This window comes from Carcharhinus amblyrhynchos, chromosome 5 (assembly GCF_965287045.1).
Source record: "Carcharhinus amblyrhynchos chromosome 5, sCarAmb.v2.hapA, whole genome shotgun sequence".
In the NCBI taxonomy this organism is placed as follows: Eukaryota; Metazoa; Chordata; class Chondrichthyes; order Carcharhiniformes; family Carcharhinidae; genus Carcharhinus; species Carcharhinus amblyrhynchos.
This window is the reverse complement of record NC_137328.1, coordinates 57,333,228-57,359,664: the sequence shown is the minus strand read 5'-3', so window position 1 is coordinate 57,359,664 and position 26,437 is coordinate 57,333,228. Positions and strand designations below refer to the sequence as shown.

The 26,437-nt window shown below is 42.1% G+C and overlaps 1 protein-coding gene across 1 annotated transcript in view; it reads right to left on the bottom strand.

The window, feature by feature from the left end:
- Nucleotides 1–26,437, bottom strand: part of LOC145343539 (uncharacterized) — a 102,592-nt gene that overhangs the window by 65,217 nt on the left and 10,938 nt on the right. Inside the window, exons 5-8 of the mRNA XM_080189789.1 lie at nt 14,957–15,042; nt 14,000–14,155; nt 4,637–4,689; nt 3,239–3,386 (exon numbers count right to left, since the gene is read on the bottom strand). Of these exons, the coding sequence (XP_080045915.1) occupies nt 3,239–3,386; nt 4,637–4,689; nt 14,000–14,155; nt 14,957–15,042 (443 nt within the window). The remainder of the gene's footprint in view (nt 1–3,238; nt 3,387–4,636; nt 4,690–13,999; nt 14,156–14,956; nt 15,043–26,437) is intronic.

The following is a 26,437-nucleotide window of genomic DNA, read 5'->3' as shown; positions in this document are numbered from 1 at the left end:
ACATGCAAATTTCAGAAATTTTCTGCCTCCCCATCTCAAAAGCCACCTCCACGTGGCTGATATGATTTCACTCCCAATCTCCTAAATATTCTGAAAAAAATTTAAATACCCTATCTTCCTTCCCCATCTCAATCCTATGAGGAAAATCTAGCAAATTCCAGTACTAATTTTTAATCCTACATTGCTCATTCTATCCTACTGCTTTGTCTTACTCTGCATTGTTGTACAGTGTTGGATACTGTTTGGTAGATCTCAAAGAAGTTTTCATAGTCTTCAATAGATTAACTGAAAGAACTATGCACATATATCCAGTAAAGGATTCAAGTTAGGAGTTGTTTCCATGCCTGCTTTTGCATAGTGCTCTGTCCAAAATTAGATTGCCTCTTAGGCGTAGGCCATGTGTTCCCTCAACCTTCCTAATTTATGCCATGCTCTACATTACATCTACTGTTTGGTGGCCTCTCAACAACTCCAATAAATGTTTGCTGTCCCTTGGTGTTTCTTAGCTCCACCTGAACAAAATCTACATCATGATTTTTCAATCTAAGCACTAGCATACTGCTTTTTTTTTCACCTATCCTTCCTAAATGTCGAACATTCAGTTCCTCTCCTTGGTCACCCTGCAGCCACATCTACGTAACGGCAAGTAAATCATACCTGTTTATTTCCATTTGTGCTACCAGTTCATCAACCTAGTTGCGAAAATTGTGCACATTCAGGCAAAATGTGTTTAATTCTGTCATTATTTTTGCAACCTCTAACCGGCATGTTCTTTTGTTTGTCTGTTTTATGTCTTCCTGTCACACTCATTATCAATTCCCTTAATTCCTACCTTGCTCCCTTGTCCTGTCCTCTCCTTAATTTATCACATCTTCCCTCACCTGATCCATCACCTCCATTAGTTATTTAAAAGTCCTCTCTACCGCCTAGTCACATGACCCACCAGAACATTGACCCTAACTCAATTCAGGTGAAAACCATCCCAGTGGAATAGCTCTATCTCTCCTTCATTTAGATCCCGGTGTCACATGGATCAAAAGCTATCTCTCCCACACCATTCCTTAAGCCACGTATTTAATTCTCTGATTTAATTCACCCTGCTCCAATTTGTTCATGACTCTGGAATAATCCCGATTTATTAGTTTTGAGGTTCTGCTTTTTAATTTAACCCCTTGCTGTTCAAACTCTCTAAGCAGAGCCACTCTCTTAGTTCTAAGTCATTGGTACCTTTGTGGGCCACAACAACTGCTTACTTCCCCTTCCACTGCAATTTCCTCTCCAGTTCAGAGCAGATGTCCTGTCTACTCTCTTCACCTCTGAAGAAGAATCATACAGACTCAAAATATTAAATCTGTTTCTATCCCCACAGATGCTTCTAGACTAGCTGAGTTTTCCAGCATTCGCTGTTTTTATTTTGATATCCCTTACCCTGCCAACAACTGGGAAACACAGCATTCTGGATTCAGATTCTTGGCTACGGAGAACAGTGTCTATCCCCTGACGATGCTATCCCTTGCTACAACAACATTGCTATTAACTCACCCCACTTGAATGGCCTCCTGTAGCACAGTGCCATGGTCAGTTCACTCATTCATCCTGCAGCCCTCAGTTAATGTTCAGGCAAGCTGCAAGAAACTTAAATCTATTGGACAATTGCAAGGACTGAAGCATCTTCACTTTAACTTTCTCGATCTCCATACCTGCCTCACTCACAGTGAGGCCTCCTGTCCTTGAACACAGAGCAAATTTGACTGCCTATCCTCAAGGGTGTGATTGTCTGCTGGAATAGAGCATCCAGGTAATTTTCCCCTTGCTGATGTGTTTCAATATTTGCAGCTCAGCCTCCAATTCAGTGACTCTGAGCCCAGGTTCCCCCAGCCACAGATACTCACTACAGATATGATTGCCTTGGGTTACACAGGTACCCATAAGCTTCCCCATCATGCAGTCATCATCTGCCCTTCCATCTTTATAGTGTAATTAATTAATTTTCTGATTAAATGTTAATTTATGTCTCTAGTCCTGCTTATTCAATAAATGTTCTGCTTCCCTGATTGAAATTCCCTTAAGATAAATAGAAAACACACACCAGCTAATACCATCAGTTTACTACTTTTAGTAAACCTCACTCTACTAATAAAATCTTGCAATTACTAACATTACTTGAGTTTTGGAACACAAATGAGAAAAATACTAACTAACAAACTGCCTGTTTTTATGACATCACAAATTGATTCCTCTCAGAATGGAGTTGATCTGCTCTGGAACCACAGTTACTTTTGTGCTGTCTACCTGAGAGCGCAAGCGGATCTTCAGTTCAACATCACAACCAAAAGACAGTGTCTCTGACAGTGCAGCATTCCATGTATATTTGGCACTGAAAAATCAAAGTCCTGGAAAAATCATATCTTCATGCAAACATCAGATCAGCCATGATCTTATCGAATGGCGGGGCAGGCTCCAAGGGCTAGATGGCATACTCCTGCTCCTATTTCTTATGTTCTTATCTTCAGCTGCATCATCATTCTCCATCTTAAGGTCTGCAGTTTCCTGGTGATTTCACAGGATTAAGTTCTGTGCAGTACGAGTATATAACATGACCCAGACAAAATCCAGCTGACTCGTGGCAGATAACTATAACTGCATGCTAGTGCAAGATAATGGCTTTTATCAAGATACTGCTGCCATTGCCAAATCCCCAGTACCAACATTTTTGGAGATCCAGATACATCAACGCTGCGGCTGCAAGAGCAGTGCAGAGGCTCTTCACTCTGTGAAAGTGATTCACCTCAGTAGCCACAAAAACCACCCTATTGTCTACAAGGCTCATCAAGAATGTGATGGAATATTCACCACTCATCTGGATGAGTGGAACAATATCAAAGAAGTTCAACACCTTGCAGAACAGAGTGATCCACTTGTTGCCCTCTCATTAGATTTATAATCTACCCTCTATGCAGATGTATTTGAAATAAAAAGGTAAATCGATTAAATGCTTATTTTCTCTTTCAGATCCTGACTAAACTCCTTTTCAATTCCTGCATTTTCTGCCTTTATCTCAAATTACCAGTATTCATGATTTTTAAAATGCTTCAGTCAGATTTTACGAGCCAATTGCCTTTTTTTGGAAGAAGATAGATTATGAATTGTACAACAAATGAAAGCACTCTCCAAATTAATGGCATGAATTTTATTTCCAATAGATCTGAGACAGATTCGTTGTTAAATAAAAACTTACACAGAGTTTCATCATTTGCCAGGCGGCGGAAGCAGCAACAGACCTGGGCAACCTGACAGAGGTCCTGGTGTGATAATAGGGTGAAAATACGAATCCAGATCTCATCAGGTAAATAAAGCCATAAATGGTCATCAATCCCTTTACAAATCTAGGTTAAGATAAAACCAACAGAAGATTATGATCCAGTGCTGATGTTCTGCATATTAGAAACACATAATACCATTGATAGACAACTAATGATAAGCACAAAAAGAACTAGATAATTTGACCTAGTTTTCCAACAAAATGATATTGTTCACAGGAGTTCAAATGTCTAAGAAAGCATGCATATTGAAACGGTATCTCATGTGATATTAACAATACAAGGCCTATTGATGATTTTTATTCATGAGTAGCCAATTCTCATACTATTACGGTCAAACAAAGCAGAAAAAGAATTGGTGATGTAACTTCCCTTACAGAAGGACAACTTATCAATATTCACAACATAAGCATAAACCTAGTTTTATGTTATATTCTTCCCTTTTCCCCATGCCTGTAGATCTAAAGCCAAAACAACAAGCACAACATTTACTGCTGTTTCCATTAAGGCGGTTTTGCAAACAATTAAGAAATGCAAAGGATGGCATAAGGGGGATGCTCTGCAATTCTCCCTTCAGGAAGCTTTCTGGCATATCATCAAATACAGAGAGAACATTATAACCAAACCCAATTCCAACTTTAAGAAATATCTGCATTTATAGAGTATCTTTCATGGCCACAGACAATCCCAGAGCCCTATATTGCCTATGAAATATTTCTGAAGTGCAGTTACTATTGTAATGTGGGAAACATGGCAACTAACTTGGCATTGGCATGGTTCCACAAACAAGCAAGGTGATAATGACCAGATAATCAGTTTTAGGTGTTGCTTGAGGGATAAATTTTGCAAGGACACTGCAGTGAGGACACCTCTTCTCTCATTCAGATATGCCCTGGGATCTTTTAAATCCATTTGAGAGGGCAAATTAAGTTTAAAGTCTCATCTAAAGGATGATACCCTCCTAGTACTGAAATGAGATGTCTTCAAATCTCTAGACTGGAACTTGAAGCAATGGCCTCTTGACTCAGTCATAGTCAACATCTACTCAATATCCTCACATGTGTAATTTGTGACAGAGGTCTCCGGAGAGCGAGGCTTGGAATTTTCCTCCATAACATAGGTGCCAAGAAGAGTGTTTACTGAAACTCGCTTTTACAGCCGTAGGTGCCGAGCTAAGATTACCTGAGATTAGCTCACTCAGCATACAATGTGTTGTGAACCCAACACTTTCCTCATCTATATTGCTCAAATAATCATTTCCTTAACCAGCAGAGTTCTAAGTTTTTTGAACAATAGAGGTTAGGAGAAATACTTGCCAGTTTGTCACAAGGCTGCATGGCATGGTTGTCCAAACATTCAGAGATTCCCCCTAAGGACAAAACAGAACATTTCACAGCATTTTGTAATCCATAAAATACAGCAATGTGAGAAAATATATACACCTATGATCAAACTGTGAAGATTATTATAATTATAGGAAAGCATAGGAGGGCTAGGAGGATGAACCAATAGCTGATGCAGCTTAATTTAGAAAATGTGACACATTATATTTTACGTGGAACAATATGCAAAGAAAATGCACTTTAAATTGTGATTTTAAAAAGTAGAGAGACGTTGAGATGCAGAAATGGCTCATTATAGATGGCAGCACAAATCGATATGGTTATAAAAATGACAAATGATATCCTTTTTATATCTAAAGGCACAGAATGCAGAAACATGAGGAGTTGTGCTTAATTGATATAAAACCCTAAGCCACATTTATGGTATTGTGTTCAGCCTGGGACAAGTTACAAAAGCAATGAGGAAAGTTCACCATGAATTCATTGCAATATTACTACAATTATGAAGAAAAGAAATTAAGGTTGTTTAGACAAAATGGAGGTCAGGTTAGATAGTGATGTAGATTATTTCAGTAGTTGGTAGGATGGAAAACACAGAATACAAAGATAATCCCAGACATAATAAAGGGAGAAGAAAGAAAAATGAATTATAACAGTGGATGGTTACAACCATGTACAGCATTGGTGAGACCGCACCTAGAGTAACTGCATAGAGGTTTGGGTCGCTAATTTACAGAGGGATATGTTTGCACTGGAAGCAGTTCAAAGGCTATTCACTAGGTTGATTCATAGAAGAAGATAGAAGACCATTTGGCCCTTCAAGCTTGCTTCATTATGATCATGGCTGATCGTCCAACTCAATAGTCTAATCCTGCTTTCTCCCCATTCACCCCAATTGCTATATCTGGCCGCCTCTTGAATACATTCAATGTTTTGGCATCAACTAGTTCCTGTGGTTATAAAATCCACAGGCTCACCACTCTTTGGGTGAAGAAATGTCTCCTCACCTCCATCCTAAATGGTCCACCCCGAATCCTCAGACTGTGACCCCTGGTTCTGGACTCCACCCCCCACCATCGGGAATATCCTCCTTGTATTTACCCTGCCTAGATAGAACATAGAACATAGAACATTACAGCGCAGAACAGGCCCTTCGGCCCACGATGTTGTGCCGCCCAGTTACAAAACAATGACCCACTAACCTAAACCAATCCCTTCTCGTCCATAAACCTATCCACGGATCTCTTAAACGCCCCCAAACTAGGCGCATTTACAACTGCAGCAGGCAGGGCATTCCAATCCCTCACCACCCTCTGGGTAAAGAACCTACCCCTGACATCCGTCCTATAACTACCACCCCTTAATTTAAAGCCATGCCCCCTCGTGCTAGATTTCTCCATCAGAGGAAAAAGGCTATTACTATCCACCCTATCTAAACCTCTAATCATCTTATATGTTTCAATAAGATGCCCTCTTAGCCGCCTTCTTTCCAGCGAAAACAACCCCAAATCCCTCAGCCTCTCCTCATAGGACCTCCCCTCCATACCAGGCAACATCCTGGTAAACCTCCTCTGCACCCTCTCCAAAGCCTCCACATCCTTCCTATAATGTGGGGACCAGAACTGCACACAGTACTCCAAGTGCGGCCGCACCAGAGTTGTGTACAGTTGCAACATGACACTGCGACTCCTAAATTCAATCCCCCTACCAATAAACGCCAAGACACCGTATGCCTTCTTAACAACCTTATCTACTTGACTCCCAACTTTCAGGGATCTATGTACACATACACCTAGATCCCTCTGCTCATCCACACTATTCAAAGTCCTCCCGTTAGCCCTATACTCGACACATCTGTTATTCCTACCAAAGTGAATTACCTCACACTTCTCCGCATTAAACTCCATCCGCCACCTCTCGGCCCAGCTCTGCAACCTATCCAAGTCTTCCTGCAAACTATGACACCCTTCATCACTATCTACCACACCTCCGACTTTGGTGTCATCAGCAAACTTACTAATCCACCCAACTATACCCTCATCCAGATCATTAATAAAAATTACAAACAGCAGTGGCCCCAAAACAGATCCCTGAGACACACCACTCGAAACCGAACTCCATGATGAATATTTACCATCAACCACCACCCTCTGTCTCCTATCTGCTCGCCAATTCCTGATCCAATTCCCTAGATCACCCCCAATCCCATACATCTGCATTTTCTGCAGAAGCCTACCATGGTGAACCTTATCAAATGCCTTACTAAAATCCATATATACCACGTCAACTGCCTTACCCCCATCCACCTCTTTGGTCACTTTCTCAAAAAACTCAATAAGGTTAGTAAGGCACGACCTACCCGCCACAAAACCATGCTGACTATCTCTAATCAATTCTTTACTCTCCAAATAACTATAAATCCTATCCCTAATAATTTTTTCTAAAACCTTGCCCACAACAGAAGTGAGACTCACCGGTCTATAATTCCCGGGGAAGTCTCTGTTCCCCTTCTTAAACAATGGGACAACATTCGCTAACCTCCAATCTTCCGGTACTATACCAGAGGCCAACGACGACCTGAAGATCAGAGCCAGAGGCTCTGCAATCACTTCTCTTGCCTCCCAGAGAATCATGTGTTTGAATTTTATAAGTCTCTATGAGATCTCCCCTCATTCATCTGAATGCCAGAGAAAACAATCCTAACTTAGTCAGTCTCTCCTCATACGTCAGTCCTGCCATCCCTGGAATCAGCCTGGTAAATCTTCACTGCACTCCTTCAAGATCAAGAACATCCTTCCTCAGAAAAGGAGACTAAAATTGCACACAATACTCTAGGTGTGGCCTCACCAAGGCTCTGTACAATTGCAACAACACATCCCTGCTCACATACTCAAAACCTCTCACAATGAAGGCCAACGTACCGTCTGCCTTCTTTACTGCTGCTGCACCTGCATGCTTACCTTCAGTGACTGATGCATAGGACATCCAGGTCCCACTGCACATTCCCCTCTCCTAATTTACAGCCATTCAAATAGTAATCTGCCTTCTTGTTTTTGCTTCCAAAGTGAATAACCTCACATCTACCCAAATTATACTGCATCTCAGTTTGTCCACTCACCCAACGTGTCCCGATCATTCTGAAGGATCTCTGCACCCTCATCATAGTTGACCCTCCCACCCAACTTGGTACCATCTGCAAACTTTGAGATGTTACATTTTGTTCCCTCATCAAATCATTTATATATTTTGTGAATAGCTAACGCAAATCCCTGTGGCACCTAACTAGTTACTGCCTGCCAATTTGAAAAGCACCCATTAATTCCTACTCTTTGTTTCCTCTCTGCCAACCAGTTTTCTATCCATCTCAATACACTTCCCCAATCCCATGCACTTTAATCTTGCAAGATAATCTCTTGCGTGGGACTTCAAATGCTTTCTTAAAGTCCAAATACACCACATTGACTGGCTTCTGCTTGTCAACTCTACTCGTTACATTTTCAAAGAATTCCAATAGATTTCTCAATCATGATTTCCTCTTCATAAATCCATGCTGATTCTGTCTGATCCTGCCTTGCTTTCCTGGGATGATGGAGTTATTTGATGAGGAAAGGTTGAGCTGGTTGGGCCTTTGTTTATTGGCGCTTAGAAGAATGAGGTGAATTTATTGAAAAATATAGGAGACTTGACATAATAGACGCAGAAAGGACCTTTTCCCTCATGGAGGAATCTAGCATGAGGGGGCACAGTTTCAAAACAAGGAGTCTTCCATTTAAGGTGGAAATGAAGAGGAATTTATTTTTTCAGAGTTTTTATTCTTGGAATTCTCTACTTCTCTAGCAGCAGAGGTGTGGATTTGAATATATTCAAAGCTGAGTTACAATTTTTGATCCATAATGGAGTCAAGGGCGATGCGGGGGGGGGGGGGGGCGGGGGGGGGGGGGGGGGGGGGGGCGCAAGGGTGAGGGACAACATGGGATGGCCCTCAGCCCTGCCCCCCCAATAGCACGCCCAACAAGGAAATTTGGCATGTCAGCTACGACTCTCACCAACTTTTACAGAAAGCATTCTTTCTGGTTGTGTCACAGCTTGATATGGCTCCTGCTCTGCTCAAGACCACAAGAAACTACAAAAGGTTGTGAACATAGTTCAAAGCAGCACATAAATCAGCCTCCCATCCATTGACTCTGTCTACACTTCCCACTGCCAGGGCAAAGCAGCCAGAACAATTAAGGAACCCACGCACTCTGGACAAATCTCTCTTCCACCTTCTTCTGTCGGGCAAAAGATACAAAAGTCTGAGGTCATGTACCAACCGACTCAAGAACAGTTTCTTTCCTGCTGCTGTCAGACTTTTAAATGGACTTACCTTGCATTAAGTTAATCTCTCTCTACACCCTAGCTATGACTGTAATACTACATTCTGCACTCTCTCATTTCCTTCTCTATGAACGGTATGTTTTGTCTGTATAGCGTGCAAGAAACAATACTTTTCACTTAAGTTAATACATAGAACCACAGGAAATTACAGCTCAGAAACAGACCTTTTGGCCTTTCTTGTCTGTGCTGAACCATTTTTTGCCTAGTCCCACTGACCTGCACTTGAACCATATCCCTCCACACCCCTCTCAATCATGAATCTGTCCAAGTTTTTCTTAAATGTTAAAAGTGACCCTGCATTTACCACTTTATCCGGCAGATCATTCCACACTCCCACCACTCTCTGCGCGAAGAAGCCCCCCCTAATATTTCCTTTAAACTTTTCTCCTTTCACCCTTAACCCATGCCCTCTGGTTTTTTTTCTCCCCTAGCCTCAGTGGAAAAAGCCTGCTTGCAGTCACTCTATCTATACCCATCAAAATCTTATACACCTCTATCAAATCTCCCCTCATTCTTCTACGCTCCAGAGAATAAAGTCCTAACCTATTTAATCTCTCTCTGTAACTCAGCTTCTCAAGTCCCGGCAACATCCTTGCAAAACCTTCTCTGCACTCTTTCAACCTTATTTACATCCTTCCTGTAACTAGGTGACCAAAACTGTACACAATACTCTAAATTCGGCCTCACCAATGCCTTATACAACCTTATCATAACACTCCACCCTTTATACTCGATACTCCGATTTATAAAGGCCAATGTACCAAAAGCACTCTTTACGACCCTATCCACCTGTGACGTCACTTTTAGGGAATTCTGTACCTGTATTCCCAGATCTCTTTGTTCAACTGCACTCTTCAGAGTCCTACCATTTACCCTGTACGTTCTACTTTGGTTTGTCCTTCCAAAGTGCAATATCTCACACTTGTCTGCATTAAATTCCATTTGCCATTTTTCAGCCCATTTTTCTAGTTGGTCCAAGTCCCTCTGCAAGCTTTGAAACCCTTCCTCACTATCCATTACACCGCCGATCTTTGTATCATCAGCAAATTTGCTGATCCAATTTACCACATTATCATCCAGATCATTGATATAGATGACAAACAACAATGGACCCAACACTGATCTCTGCGGCACACCACTCGTTACAGGCCCCCACTCAGGAGAAGCAATCCTCCACAACCACTCTCTGGCTTCTTCCACTGATATGGATGTGCCGGCGTTTACTATCAAATAAATCGGTTGGACTAAAACCAGGTGTTGTCAGACTTTTTACTGTGTTCTTCCACTGAGCCAGTGACTAATCCAATTTACTACCTCCTGATGCATACCTAGTGACTGAACCTCCCTAACTAACCTCCCATGAGGGACCTTATCAAAGGCCTTGCTGAAATACAGGTAGACAATATCCACCGCCTTCCCTTCATCCACTTTCCTGGTAACCGCCTCGAAAAACTCTAATAGACTGGTCAAAAATGACTTACCACACACAAAGCCTTGATGACTCTCCCTAATATGTCCCTGTCCATCTAAATATTTGTAGATCCTATCCCTTATCACACCTTCCAATAACTTGCCCACCACCAACGTCAAACTTACTGGCCTATAATTTCCCAGTTTTCTTTTGGAACCTTTTTTAAACAACAGAACAACATGAGCCACCTTCCAATCATCCGGCACCTTCCCCATGAATACTGACATTTTAAATATGTCTGCCAGGGCCCCTGCAAGTTCAACACTAGCCTCCATCAAGGTCCGTGGGAATACCATGTCTGGTCCTGGGGACTTATCCACTCTGATTTGCCTCAAGACAGCCAGCACCTCCTCCCTGTGATCTGTAAAGGTTCCATGACCTCCCTACCTATTTGCCCTATTTCCGTAGACTCCATGCCCGTTTCCCATTTAGTATCTCCCCCATCTCTTTTGGTTCCATACACAGTCTATCACTTAGGTCTTCAAGAGGACCAATTTTACCCCTCACTATCCTTTTGCTCCTTACATACCTATAGAAGCTCTTTGGATTTTCCTTCACTCTGTCTGCCAAAGCAACCTCATGTCTTCTTTTAGCCCTCCTGATTTCCCTCTTAAGTAGGTTCTTGCACTTTTTATACTCCTCGAGCATCTGATTTGTTCCTGTTCTGTACATTTCATACAACTCTCTCTTCCTCTTAATCAGAGTTACAATCTCCCTCGAGAACCAAGGCTCATTGTTCCTATTTACTTTGCCTTTAATCCTGACAGGAACATACAAACTCTGCACTCTCAAAATTTCTCCTTTGAAGGCCTCCCACTTTCCATTTACATCCTTACCAGAGAACAATCTGTGCCAATCCACACTTCCCAGATCCCTTCTCATTTCATCAAATTTGGCCTTTTTCCAGTTCAGAACTTCAACCCGAGGACCAGGTCTATCCTTATCCATGATCAGGTTGAAACGAATGGCATTATGATCAATGGTTCCAAAGTGTTCCCTCACGGTCACATCCATCACCTGCCCTAACTCATTTCCCAATAGGAGATCCAATATCGCATATTATGTGACCATAATAAATCAAATCAGACCAAAGAATAATGCACAGGGGCTTGTACTGTTCAGTCTTCTTTGTAGACTTGAATATTTTCCTGTCATATTTGCAGCATTATCAAAGGTCTACCCACAACAATTTTTTATCTCCAAGCCTAAATTTTCAATGATTTTCAAAACAGTTGTCTCCAGACACTCAGCTGTGCAAGATTGTAGCTGGGCAAAAATAAAGAAATCACTCCACAACTTCTCCATTGCTGGTCACGTATCTTAAGATTAATATTAATTAGTCCACCTGATTTACATCTAGTGTTGAATCAACTATTATGGAATAGAATTTGGCATCTTTCACCTCATCATTGAATTGGTTTCTGAGCTGCTCTGCCATTATAGTGGTGAAGTCATCGGAGAATTGGTGAGTGGATAAGTTGGTCTTCTCTGAGCCACAATATTGATACGTTCTCAATGCTGTCTGAGGAGCTCATCAAATTCACTGAGATATTCAAGACATGCTAAAATATTACCTCTTTGGTAGATAATGACGACTCATTGTGTCCCCTTAGTGGTAATCCCAAAGAAGACAACAGTTTTACTGTGGTAACAACATGCCTCAGCATTTTCCTCCAATAAGAACACTCCCTTTCAAACTAAGCCAATAACACAGAATCAATTCTTCCAAATAATTTACATCTTTGAACAAACACATACGTATCTTAAATATGACTTTGGAAGTTTTGTGATCAGCAATATTGCTTCCAACATTTTTCCAATTAGAATACTCATTGGCTTGTTCCCATTTACTAGGATCAGAGAACATTTGGCAAACATCACAGTGGTCTGCCTTAGAGCTTCCTAAACAATCAATGTCTAATTTCCATCATCCCATTTCTCTTCATCCTCAGAAAGTGGGACTTATGAAGACTTCTAACCTGCTTTTGGCCTCAAACTTTTTTTCCTCAATCTTTCCACATTACCTATGCTTTCTGGTTTATTTAGTACAAAATATCGTATTGTACCCACTGGAACAGATTTTGGTCATTAGGCAATGCCTTCAGAGTAGGTTTCTTCCCTCACGTCAAAAGAAGAATCAGCAGTATCTTGTAGTCCCAATGCCACTTCAGATTCCATTTCTTGTTCAACTTTTTCAGGCGATGTGGTTTCTCCAGTAATCAGCAAGTCTAAGTCATCAGATAATTCACCTATATTTTTGGTGGATGGGGACGAATGTGCAGTTTGTGCATTGTTCAGTACATCAAACTTTTTAAAGTAAAATGACAAACTGTCTTTTTTCTAGTTTTGCCGTTTTGCCTCACCTTCAATTTTCTGCATTTTTGACTGCCAGATTGATAGGGTCACTTCATATTAACTGATCTTTCTTGATATTAATGAATATTGTTCCAAACTTCAAAACATAGGGCCCGATTTTACCATTACATTATGCCTGTTTTTGGGTACGGAAACGTGGTAAAGTTGGGCGTGAGGCCATTAACGCATCCATCCGGATGCCCACTTCACCAAGGCGCGAAAATGGCCACAATCTGATTCACAATAGCGATTTAAATGCATTTCCGTGCATTTAAATTGAATTAATGAACTACCCACCCAACTTTATCAGAATTGCTCTCTTTACCATTGTGTTCATGCGTCCAGATTCAGCACGAAACAGACATGCTCGACAAAGGTCTGTTTCACGTTCTCCAGTTTCTGAAGAGTGTGTTCAGAGTTTCTAACGTCTCTCTGACTAAGATCGGTGGGGGGGAGAGAAGGGAGGCTAGATCATTCTTTGGTGGGGTGGGGGTGAGGGGGAGCGGAGGCAAGTCAGATGTCTCTGGTGGGGCGGGGGAGGAGGGAGGCCAGATCATTGTCTGGTGGGGGCAGGGGGTGCGGGAGGGGATAGGGAGGCCAAATTGTTGTCTGGGGGGAAGAGAGGGAGGGAGGAGGGAGGCCAGATCATTGTCCGGGCTGGCTGAGGGGGCAGAGGCAGGGGGGCAGAGGGGTCCATTGCCACCCTGTGGGCAATTGGTGGGGGGAAAGGGCAGAGGGTTGCAATCAGTCTGGTAGCGGGGGTGGGTGGATAAGGGGAACAGTGATGTTGTAGGGGTGGGGACGACGTCTGTGGGGACCATCACTCCTGAGCGCTTTATCCGGTTCTCATGGTCCAGGAGCGACGTGACAGCGGCGTGATTTTCAATTCTTTTTCCTCACTGTGCATGCGCAGTTCAGAGCTCTGATTGTTTCAGGCGCACTAAGACCTGCCTACAGCGTAATTCAGACCGGTGATTTTTTTTTTTGTTTGGGCTGAGTGCATATGGGAGCGCCTGAAAGCAGATTTCCAAGTCAGATCTGAACTGCGCCCAGATTCAACACTTAGAATGAAAATGCTAAAATCAGGCCCATAAACTCCATTTGTCGGAAATGCTTTATTGTTTTAAACTTACATCGTTTTTTTGTTGCTATTGAAGCCACTGCTGTATTTTGAAGCAGTGCTCTAGATGTTGGTGTTCTTTGTGATGCCTCCTTACTATGTAGAACATGAGCACTTACAGGCCTTTTGGTTGGCTGCCTCCATGGCCTCTTGCTCTTTGTTGCAAGCACTAACGTCAGAGAGAGAGAGAGAGAGAGAGAGACATCATTTGATTGTTTAAAGTACTTTAAATTCCCCCAAAAATAAAGCTACCAATAACAGAAAACAGAATATTGATAAGAATATTCAATTCTAACTAATTTTTAAAAAGGTAATTGACAGTCTGTAGATGTGAAGTTGATCATCTCAAAAATATTACAAAGAGCAGAGACCAAAGATTCTAACTGGAAGAGCCAAGGCAATAGGGAAAGGAAAGCTTGTGAACTGAAGATTATTAGACCATGGCCCCCTCAGTAGAATGAAACCCATTCTATTCACGCTATTTCTGGAATATTCAGCAGTAACACATCCCTCAATAGTTGCTCTTTGTTGTATATGGAGGGGCTAATATTAACAATAGTGGCAGACACTTTCACCAATAGAATATTCCTGTTAGTTGCAGCACTGGATTTTGTTGCACCTGGCAAATAATTGGGAGTTTTATCAGCCCTTAATAAAAATACATGGTGGTATTTAATGCAGCTCATGGTGTTAGGTACAGGTTGGTTAAAGTGACAAAATAAATCCAAAATATCCAACCTGAGGTAGTTTCCAGTCATCAAGTTCCTGCCAAGGCTTTTCACACTCCACTAAAAAGGACCATCTTTTGTTTATCATGATGGGGAATTGAAATGGAATGCAAGGACACGTGAAACCCTAATTACTGATAACACTGGACCTGTCCTGTCTCCCAAGGGAAGCTCTGGATCTACTGGTGTAAGAGAAAAGAACTACAGAGAGATAAGGTGTTACGAAAGTTGTAATCTCATACCAGCTGTAGGGCCATCCTGCTGAAGTGTCTTTTTTCTGGATTTTCTACAGTCATCAGCTGATTGTGGTCGATTTGTATTAGTTGACCTACAGACATTTTAAAAAAAAAATCTGAAAATTACTTTAATGGATTTCTGAAGGAGAACTAGAGCTTCATTAATCAAATGTTGTAGCTCTGGTGTGGAACCTCTGCATACTTGCAGAATGTGTCTCAAGTTATTTTTAGAAACAAGATGATCTCCAGTATCATGATTCATAATGACTACAATTTAAGTTTCAAATCTAAGTACGGGTGCAGAAGTGAGACAGGAATGCACAACTCCACTAAAGAAAACGAAACAAAGTTTGTAAAAGAAGCACAATGGAATGTTCCATCAAAAACACAGGCCATCATTCTTTCTGACACAGGTAAGCAAAACAAATATATAAAATCATTCTCAGAAGCAAAGGTGGTAATTTTAACCCCCAAAAATGGGTGAGTTCAAAGCCAGGTGGGTTGATTATTTAATTATAATATTCAGACTGTTCTCAGGTTTAACCCTAACTGTTCCAAGTTTCCCAGGGCTTGGTAAATCAGGTAACTTGAGGGGAAAAGGTAACTTCTTCTCCAAGGACTGCTTGTGGCCAAGATCAAAACTCTCCATCTCAGTCTACTAAGTTTCATGTTACCCCATCATTGTAAATTCCTCCCTCTGCTGTTGCAGCAACAGCCCCCTTCTCTCCCAACACCACCGCCCCGACTCCCCACCACCTCCCGATGCCCCCAAGTTAGGGCAGATCGCAGAACAGCAACAAAAGGTCTGGGACTGATCAAAGGCTTAGGACCCTGGCAACATCCCAGCAATAATTCTGGAGACAGGTGCACCAGAACTAACCACACCTAAAGCCCAGTTGCTCCAGTACAGCTACACCACTAGTATTTACACAATAATGTGGAAGATTTCACAGATATGTCCAGTCCACAAAAGACAGAACATGTGCTACCCAGCCAATTACCACCCCATCTGTCTATACTCAATTATCAGTAAAGCTTTGGATCTGTTGTCAACAGTGCTAGCAAGCAGCATTTGATCAACAACAGCCTGCTTACTGATGCTCAGTTTGCATTCCACATGGACACAAAGCTGAATTCCGGAGTTGAGACGAGAATGACTGCCCTTGACATTAAGAAAACATTTGAACAAGCATGGCATCAAGGAGCCAGAGTAAAATTGAAGTAAATAGAAAATCAGGGAGAAAACACTCCAACAGCTAGAGTCATACTTAACCTAATGGAAGATGATAGGTTGTTTGAGGCCAGTGAAGTCAGCTCCAGGATATCACTGCAAAAGTTCTTCAGGGTGGTGTCATAGGCCCAACCACCCTCAGCCGCTTCAACAATGACCATTTCCTCAACACAAGATCAGACCTGGGGATGTTCACTGATGGTTGCACCATGTTCAGTGCCATTCGCAACTCCTCTGATAAATTGCAACTAACATTCACGCCACACAAGTGCTAAGCAAAGACCATCTCCAACAAGAGGGAATCCAACCATCTGCCCTTGACATTCAATGACAGTACTACCACTGAATCTGTATTCCTTTCCTGTCAATGGATCCAAATCCTGGAACTCCCCCCCACCCCCCACAACATATTATGTAGCCATGTATTTTATGACTACATAAAAGATGAATCAAGACATTTTTCATGGTAATGCTCGTGATATGTCTGCTGAAGAGCCATTTATCTATAAAAATAGGACCAATATAGAATGGAACATTCAATACATTATTCTGTTAATGTTGAACTAAGTTCCTTTGATTTCACAAGCTCAGTCATGATTAAATAAGCAGAAACTGAACTAATTTGGTTAGGGAGCTTCGGACATTGGAATACGCTTGTCATTTATATCCTGAAATGTAACCATCATTCCAAGAATCTTAATATAACACAATACAATGCTAGTGATTTATTCATTGCTTTTAGGACATTATTTTGGAACTTCCAACAAATTATGAAACCAAGATTAAATAAAAACAGTTTAAGTTAAGATGGGTTTCAATAAATAATGGAGAAACATGAGGTAAAATTCTGTCTTCATTAAGTTTAGCAAAGTAAAATAAAAGCAGTGAAATTTCACTATATAATCATGGCAACATTTTCACATAAATTAACAGAAACAGGAATTTTGAAGTGCATTTAAACTTGGGGTGCATTTTTATCAAGGAATTTGTTTTGATTTGTTAACAGGCAACAAGAGACCAAGGCAATTCTAACCATTGGATATTATCTAACTGCCACCAGCAATGTCCTACCTGGAAATGAGTCATGATAAATGTCAGCAGGGCAAATATAAAAGGAGAATGAATTTACGGAGGATCTTGCAGGAGTTTTGTGGCTAAAAATTTATCTACTCCATCTTTGGACGTAGAGGCTGCAATTTGTGACATTCTGGTGCCAGTTGCATCAGAAATGGGCAACACTCAAACTTGGCACTCCGATCTCATTCCCATGATTGTTGCATGGGGCCAAGCTTGTCCCTCACTGCTGACTTCCTCTTCATGTTGGCTGCTGCCTCTGCATTCAGCAAAGGTCAAAGAGCATTCTTCTGAGTGCATGTAATGCAGCCAGCTTGCTGTTCTTAAAGACAGGCTATCCCTCTGAAAAGAATGTTGCACTAAATAACATTTCCATATGTTAAAAGGAATTTAAGTGGAACAACAGGGCAAATAGAGAGATCCGTGGGTTGTGTATGGTGCTAGAGGCATTAGAGATGGGCAGCAGAATAGACTCCAAAGTCACACAGGGGCCAAGAGACCCTGAGAAGGAAGTGAGAGGTGATGCCAGAGAGGTGAACTCCCTGAGTCTAAATGCAAGGACCTGACAACATTGTCATGAAAAGTCTGATGACTTCACCTGGATGGTCAAGCTAAAAGTAACATCATACATGTCAAAACCACCACACCACCACACACAATGCACCACAACCCTATTGTTCATCCATCAGCACTCCCTGGCATGAAGGACCCACACCGGAACATCCAGCCATTCCATTTCACCCTCACACACCTATTTATTCTGCCAGCCTACCTCTTGGTGTCCATACATCTCTAGCTATTCAGCAATGGCAGGCGCATACGCCAAACACAATACTACATAATCACTGTCATACTGTCCTCTCTGCTGCAGGACAAGGTAGGCAAAAGTAGAAGGGAACAGAGCAAAACCATAAGGAACGTGGACATCAAATCTTCTGAGCCTGATGGAGAAGATTCTCAACATCATGATACCAGCTGTAACAGAGCCTGTGGCATCTCGCATTTCTGAAAACATTAAGGTACGTATGTGGAATGAGCTGCTGGAGGAAGTGGTTGAGGCAGGGACATTGACAACATTTAAAAAACATTTGGACAGATACATAGACAGGAAATGTTTAGAGGGCTATGAGCCAAATTCAGGCAAATGGGGTTAACTTAGATGGGCTTTTTGGTCGGTGTAGGCCCTTCAACCCAAATTGGTCTATCTCCATGCCGTAGATTCTATGATTATATTATGTTTCTATTTTGTGCCCCTTCTCAATTCCCAGCACAATCTCACTAAGCTGACCTGATCAGCAAGCTAATCATGTGACCATGAATCTCTTACTCCCCATCCCATTCTCCATCACTTTCACCAGCCTTCCTCTTTTGATTTCCTGCTTTCAGACATCCAAGAACTGCTGCTTTCCCAGGAGGAGAGAGAGCAACAGACTGGTACAAACAAAAGATCAATTAATCTGACACTCTCAAACACCAGCTCAGAAACTGACACTGCACATTCCTTAAAAGTGAGCATAGAGTTGAGACCAGCATGTCATAAGGCAACCGTGTAGAAGTGGCATGCAGCCAGATCAAGAGAAAGGACAGTTTGTTTGCCAGTTCACTGGAGGACAAGGTAGCAGATAGGTTTAGCTGCAGCACATTCAAAAGAGGAACGTAGAGAAGCCAGGACCAACTTGGCAAAGGACATGGTGCAGAGGTTCCAAGTCTCTGTGCAGTCTCTGCTCAGTGTAATGCTACAGACCCAAAGGTATTGCCACTGCCCACTGCCCCCCACCCACCATGGCCCATTCCTGTTACAAACATTGTTTGGATAGGTCACGTTCATTTCTGCTATCCATGTGACAATCCAGAAACACTTTGGCAAACAAAGGAACTCACCACCACTCCAAAAATACACCAGAGTATTTCCAGATACTTTGCAATAGCAGAATTTGCCAAGTGTGAATTCTTACAGTAAAAGGATAGAGAAAACTTTAAAAAATTACACAGAAAAGTTGACAGAGAAAGTAATTACTGTTTCACATGAGTTCCAGAGTCCTGAAGCAAAATTCTTCACAGAAGTCAGAGCTGAAAACCAATGCTGGTTACGTCACTTTTCTGATGGTGTTGACTCCACACAATGAGGTAGGCATGCAGAGATGAATCAGTTTTGTAGGTCATGGTATAGAATTTCTAGTGGATGGAATGTAGATGTGGGCCACATGTCCAAATCTGGCAGACAGCTCCTATGCCGTGAAGCTGCATGTAGTTTGGTAAACAGCAGACTGAGCTTGCATTTCCACAAGGCAATACTGGTTTCATAAATTAGAGGTCCAGTTGTGTGACTTCCACCTCTCTGTATTGTTTTTGACAAGCGATGTCTATCCCTCATCTGTGTCACCAAGATAGTTAAATGTTTCAACCATTAAGAACTGAAGGGAAGGTTGTGGGGCCCTTTGTCCGAGCAGATGGTTAGACTCCGGCTGGCCAACCTGTGTTATGAAGTCCACATGATCTTTGTATAGCTCTCTTGAATTTTGTCTGTGCAGCCCACACTGTGCTTTTAGTGGCTCTTCAAGTATAACAAGGTGCGAGTTTCTCTGATACTACCACATAGTTCCTTCTGTTCAGGGTTCACAGACAGACAATGGAGAGACAATGGTCTGGGCCAGCTAGACCTGATTGTGAACCATGATGGCTTTTAAAATGAGGGGTCAGCAGGAAGGGGATTTTCAACTGGGCATCAAACATACTGCAACCCTCCCAGGTCATGCCATCAGTGTCGATCGGGTTCCCAGCCAGGGTGGGCAGGAAGCCTATTAATATTCAAATACACACATTCAAATACAATGAGTGGGCCTGCAACGTGAGTCAAACAGGCCTTGCAAATTACCCACCTCCCCAGCAGGATCTGCACCAGACAGGCTTTGACATAAATCCTCACAAACAAGAACCTAGAGTGTTAAACCAAGAGGAAGTGAAACCACAGGCTGTCAATCAGGATTAGACTCTGTCCAAGTTGTGGTCAGGATCAATGGGGAACTTGAGGTACAGTCAACTGTGAAGGCAAATCTGAATAAACACAGTTGGCTGGAGGCTGATAGAAATCCCTTGATCTGACAGCTGAATCTTTTACGAGGCACTGCACATTGAATCTATTACAGATCAAATGCCTCAAGTGTAATGGTGAGGGCTTCAATGATTTCTGCTTGCTGGGAAGCCATATCAACCTCAAATCAAAGTTGTGTGCACACATTGGGGCTGTCTGCAAAGCTGGGCAAACTGGAAACCACCCTCCCCCAGCCCCAGGTGGAAATGACATCTCCTCTCCGTCAGATGACTTCAAAGGGGTCTGATCTCACCTGCAGATTCTGACAGGTAGAAAGGAAAATCTCTGCTGCAGAATAGAGTGCTACAGTGATATTAAAGGCTGCCAGGTGGCCAGGGCCAAGGAAGTTAAAGTTACCACTTTAGACTCATCCCAGCTAATATAGGATATTGGTCACAAGGCTGCCTGAAATCATCATGCCAGGGGTGATCTTCAAGTTTGCCAGGGCTAGAAGAAACAGTCCAGCCATGACACTTCCATCCTAGTCAGAGTGGCAGGGTCAACCCCTTGCTCCCAATCTGCACCATTCCAACTCCCAGAACCCTCAATGGGCCCGTTCCCTGCAATCTGACAGCAGCAGAGGGCAAATGACCACTGGACTTACCTCCTCGAGCCCCCTTGTGACCCAAGGCACCAGACTATGGTGTCTGGTGGGTGGAGGATAAATGACTTAATTACGGAGTGGGATTCTGACACTACTCAAATTCAATATTGAGAGAAAGTACTTCATTATTGACACATGTATGCAAGGGAGCAGTGCACCAAGGGCACTGCCAACATTCTTTACCTGAAGGGGCCTGAATGGGGGATGGGCATGAGTGGGGGATGCGCCCGAGGGGGAGTGGGGGATCCAAGGTGAAAAGAGGCTTGAATGGAGGGTCTGAGGGAGAAGGGATGCTGAGTTGGAGATTGGTTGAGTTGTGCAACCCTGATGCTTGAGTGCTGTGGAGGGGGTTTCACTCGTTATTTGTGGGTGGGGGATGCCCCTCTTTGGTAAGGGGCCGAAAGTGTTCCTCTGGTCACTGTGGAGAGCACTATTTCATTTTTTGGAGGCCGGGGGCTGGTAAACAAGCGTGGAAATCAGGCCACCCACTCCCCTCGATCAGCGCCCTGATCACAAAATTCCCCCTATCCCCAGAGGATTGCTACTTCTGATTCTACACCCCACCCCTGCTGATAGCCTCCCCCAAAAACTAGTTCCAAAAACTAGATGCTGCATTGTTTGTTAGATGTGTTTTACTGATTAACCATAGGGTTCTGTCTTGCAAGGTAAGTTGACCAGCATTGGGAATTTGTGGCAACGCATTTAAGTACTTTTCAAATAAGTGCTACTATGGATTCAAAACTGAAGAAAATGCTGCTTGGGATCTTTAGTGTAATAATTTGAAATTATTTAAATACCCTTATCCTTTTAAAATGAAGAAGTCCTTCATCAGCTTTTACTTAGGTAAAACCAAAGCCCCACTTACTCCTGAACTGCTTTGAATGACAAGATATCTGATTTCTTTTAGGGGGAAAAGGCCATCTGGCTTTTCAGTTTCTATTGACTCCATTGTTTTCATTTCTCAAGTTTTGTTGTTACAACTGGGCCCATTTATGAATGCTTGGCTGAGTTCAAAAGGTTCAGAAGCACATTTTTCAGTAGGGGCCTGTGTTCACATTTTGATTAACAATTAATAGAGGTTATCAAAGATTACCGGTCTTGAATGTAGTTAGGGAAAGTGATTATTGTTTGTTTAAATTGGTTGACCAGTTGGGGGATATAATTTTTGGGGGTTTTATGAATGAGATTTTTTTTGGTATAATGTGTGTTTGAGTAAAATTAGTGAGTAAATTAAATTGTTAGAGCTTTTTTCTCATCTCCATTTCAAAAACATGTATCCTGAGGTCTGTCTATATATTGAATGACTGGCTGTGGGGGGAATACATCATGGGCATGAGGGAATATGGAGGGAACATGGGGGATGGATGCGAGTGAAGGATTAGCATTTGAGATTCTGATATTCATCTTTAAAACTGGCTGATGACCCAGTAAAAGGAGGTGGGCACTCCAGCCTGCTGGCCTGCCATCATCCCGTCCCTGTTGTCTCTGACATGTTTTTGAAGACAGTGGCATGATTCAATTCTGCTTGCACTCCCCAAAGTGAAAAATACGCATTGGAGGTCCTTTTAAAGGGTCTGCTGGGTCCATAAGTTTTCTACCTCCTCCATGAAACTCCAGCCCATCATTTTAGAATGCTTAGCTTATTATGTTAAATTATTTGTTTGTGACAAAATTCCATTAGATATCATCTTAATGGCATTATCCACTTGAAATACTAATGCCTTGTTCACCTAAAGGCCCAAGTCTCTCTGCTCTTCCACATGCCCCCACGTATTATTCATGGTTAACCTATTTAGAAACAAACATCTCTTTCACTAACTGCATTAAAGACAGATAATCTTTGATATCCATTATTTCTCTTTTTACCAAAGCAAACCATTTCTTATTTTCTAACATTGAATGAATCCCACCATTCATATGCTTACCATTCCACAGTCTAAATAATATTCCCTTGGAGCATTTTTGATCCTCAGAAATATTAGTACGTTTCCTACCTTGTATAATTATAGATACTTGCCTGGATTGAACATTTGCTAACTCAATTATTTAAAAAATGAAACGTGCAAACCTACAGCAGCAAAGTAGAATTAGATATTAGCAAAAGGGACAAATGTTTTCCTAATTCTGTTCCACCTAATCAACTATGGCATGCGTACAAAGATGCCAAACCAAGGCTGTGCATAGCTCTACAGGACAGTGGGAAAAGGAGTGGAACTTTCAGGCCTGAGCAGTCCATGGCATCTTCTAACACAGTTGTAATAGGGAGGATGAATTTCAAGATGCCAAAAAGAAAGAAAAAAATATTTTTATTCACAAAATAATCAAAAATATAACCCATATTCAGCCAATGTGACTACATCAAGTAATAACAGCCTGTTACAGATCTTGGATAAAAATAAACAGTAACAGGAAAAAAACTGAATGGACAATTTCATTATTATTTACTAGAAACAGAACATGTGGGATTTTTCTGTTTGGCAGGATGTAACAAGTGGTATGCCACAAGGATCAGTGCTGGGGTCTCAACCTTTTACAATTTACAGAAATAGCTTGGATGAAGGTACTGGAGGTATGGTTGTTAATTTGTGAATGACACAAAGCTAGTTAGGAAAGTAAATTGTGAAGAGGACATAAACAGGCTGCAAAAGGACATAGATGGGTGAACTGAATGGGCAAGGATCTGGCAAATAGAGTATAATGTGGGCAAACGTAAAATTCTTTATTTTGGCAGGTAGAATAATTATCTTAAATGATAAGAGGATGCAGAGCTCCGAGGTGCAGAGGGATCTCAGTGTCCTAGTGCATGAATTACAAAAGGTTAGTATATAGGTACAGAAAATAATTAAGAAAGCTAACAGAATGTTATCATTTATTGCAAGGGGAAGTAATTATGGAAGTAGGGAGGTTATGCTTCAGTTGTATAGGGTATTGATTTGATTTATTATCTTCACACATACTGATATACAGTGAAAAGTGTTGTTTCCTGCGCATGATGCAGAGCATATCATTCACAGAGTAGATAGAAGAGAAAGAAAGGAGAGGGTACAGAATGTAGTGTTACAGTCATAGCTAGGTTGTAGAGAAAGATCAACTTAATATAAAGTAAGTCCATTCAAAACTCTAATGGCAGCAGGAAAGAAGCTATTCTGAATCGGTAGTGTGTTCACTTCCTGGACGTGTACCTGTGCATTTGTACCTACATCCTTGGCCATCAAAAATAAAATGAACCCCATCTTACATACAGTCAGTTGGTAGGTGATCCCAGACTTTTGTACCTTTTCTTGATGGTAGAAGGTGGAAGAGCGTGAGATCACATTTGGAGTATCGTATAGCATGTGGTTTCCTTATTTATGTATTAGAAGCAGTTCAGAGAATGTTTACTAATACCAGGAATGGGCAGGTTGTCTTCTGAGGAAAGTTTGGCAAGTTTAGGCTTATATCCACTAAAGTTTAAAACAGTAAGATGTGATTTGATTAAAACCTTAAAAGATCCTTGGTGTTGTTGGCAGGTTGGATGTGGAGAGGATGTTTCCTCTTGTGGGAGAATGTAGAGTGAGGGGTCGGTGTTTAAGTACACGGGGCTGCTCATTAAAGTCAGAGATAAAGCAATTTTTTTGTTCTCAAAGGTTGGGAAGCCTTTGGAAATTGCTTCCTCAAAATGAAGTGGAAACAGAGTCATAAGAACATAAGAAATAGGAGCAGGAGTAGGCCATCTAGCCCCTCGAGCCTGCCCCACCATTCAATAAGATCATGGCTGATCTGTTGTGGCTCAGTTCCACCTTCCTGCCCTCTCCCCGTAACCCTTAATCCCCTCTCTTATCAAAAACCCATCAACCCGCTTCTTAAAAATATTTAGCGAGGTAGCCTCCACCACTTCAACGGGCAGAGAATTCCAGAGATTCACCACCCTTTGAGTGAAGAAGTTCCTCCTCAACTCCGTTCTGAACCGCCCCCCCTTTATCTTGAGGCTGTGCCCCCTAGTCCTACTGTCTTTTTTGAGCGGGAAGAGTCTCTCCACCTCTATCCTATCCATCCCATTCATCATCTTATACGTCTCAATGAGATCTCCCCTCATTCTTCTAAACTCTAACGAGTACAAGCCTAGTTTATTCAGCCTCTCCTCATAGCTCAACCCATTGGGCCCGATTCTCCCAAAAATATTCTAGGGCTGAATTGGCTGGAAAAATGGTGTAATTCACGATTGTTTTTTCAGTGGGAGTTCAGATTCGAATCTCTGACTCTCTGTGCAATGCAGGCCCAAGCCTAGGGGGCACCCCACCCACCATCTGACCCCTGGGGCCCCGAATGTCCCTCCTTTCATTCCAGGAGGGTCTCCCACTAGTTCCCTGAATACTCCTGGCAGAGTGGGAGACGGCATCGGGTCTGGAGAATTCAGTTCCGGGCCCGATAATGACATTTAAATTACATTTAAAACAGATTAAATTCACAGACTTGGTCTTCCCACCTGTTTCCAGTGTGGTCCCAACTGGGCATGCTCTCCGCGAAATGGCCGACACACGCAGCTCCCAACCCAACAAGCCAAAAAGCTAGATCGTCGCGATGGGAGGGAGAATCGGGCCCATTGAATATTTCTGAGGCAGAGTTCAATGAATTACTTATTGACAAGGGGGTTAAAGGTTATCTGGGGAAGTGGGGGTGCGGGTCAGCAGGAATGTGGGTTGAGTTTACAATCAGACCAGCCATGATTTTATTGAATGGCAGAGCAGGCTCGAAGGACTGAGTGGCCTACTCCAGCTCTTAATTCGTATGTTCTTACACACACACACACACACACACACACACACACACACACACACACAAAGACACACAGACATTTTACTCCAAATGACTCTAAAGGCTCCTTCTCTCTCTTTTAATTTTTTCTTGCATGAGGACTTATTAGACTTACCCACTTCATGATTGTCAAATGGGTTAAATTGCATGTCGATTCCAAACTGAGTAAGTCTAATTCACATTAGCAGCTATTTCTCCCTCCACTCCAACTCCTCACCCACCAAGTACTCAAGGGCTATATTAGGTGAATCCAAGTCAATTTGAATTAATATAGATTTTTACTTAACAAGCTGATGTGTGAAATAAATTGTCCAACATGCTCATTATTCATCACAAAGTGAAAGTAATCTAAAGATTGGATGTTGGTTCATATGAGTAGGGAATAGACTCCTTTTCTCCAGCAGGTGGTGCTCATTGCTGGTTCTGAAGCAAAAGAAAACGCAGGCTGAAATTTTATCCTCTGCTTCATGTCAGAAGTAGGTTTTAGTCCAACCTATTTATTTGATAATATACTCACAAGCTTTCGGGGTTAGTCCCTTCGTCAGGCGAAGGGACTAACCCCGAAAGCTTGTGAGTATATTATCAATAGGTTGGACTAAAACCTGGTGTTGTCAGACTTTTTACTGTGTTTACGCCAGTCCAACGCCGGCATATCCACATCATGTCAGAAGTGACAGGCGATGGAGGTGTATA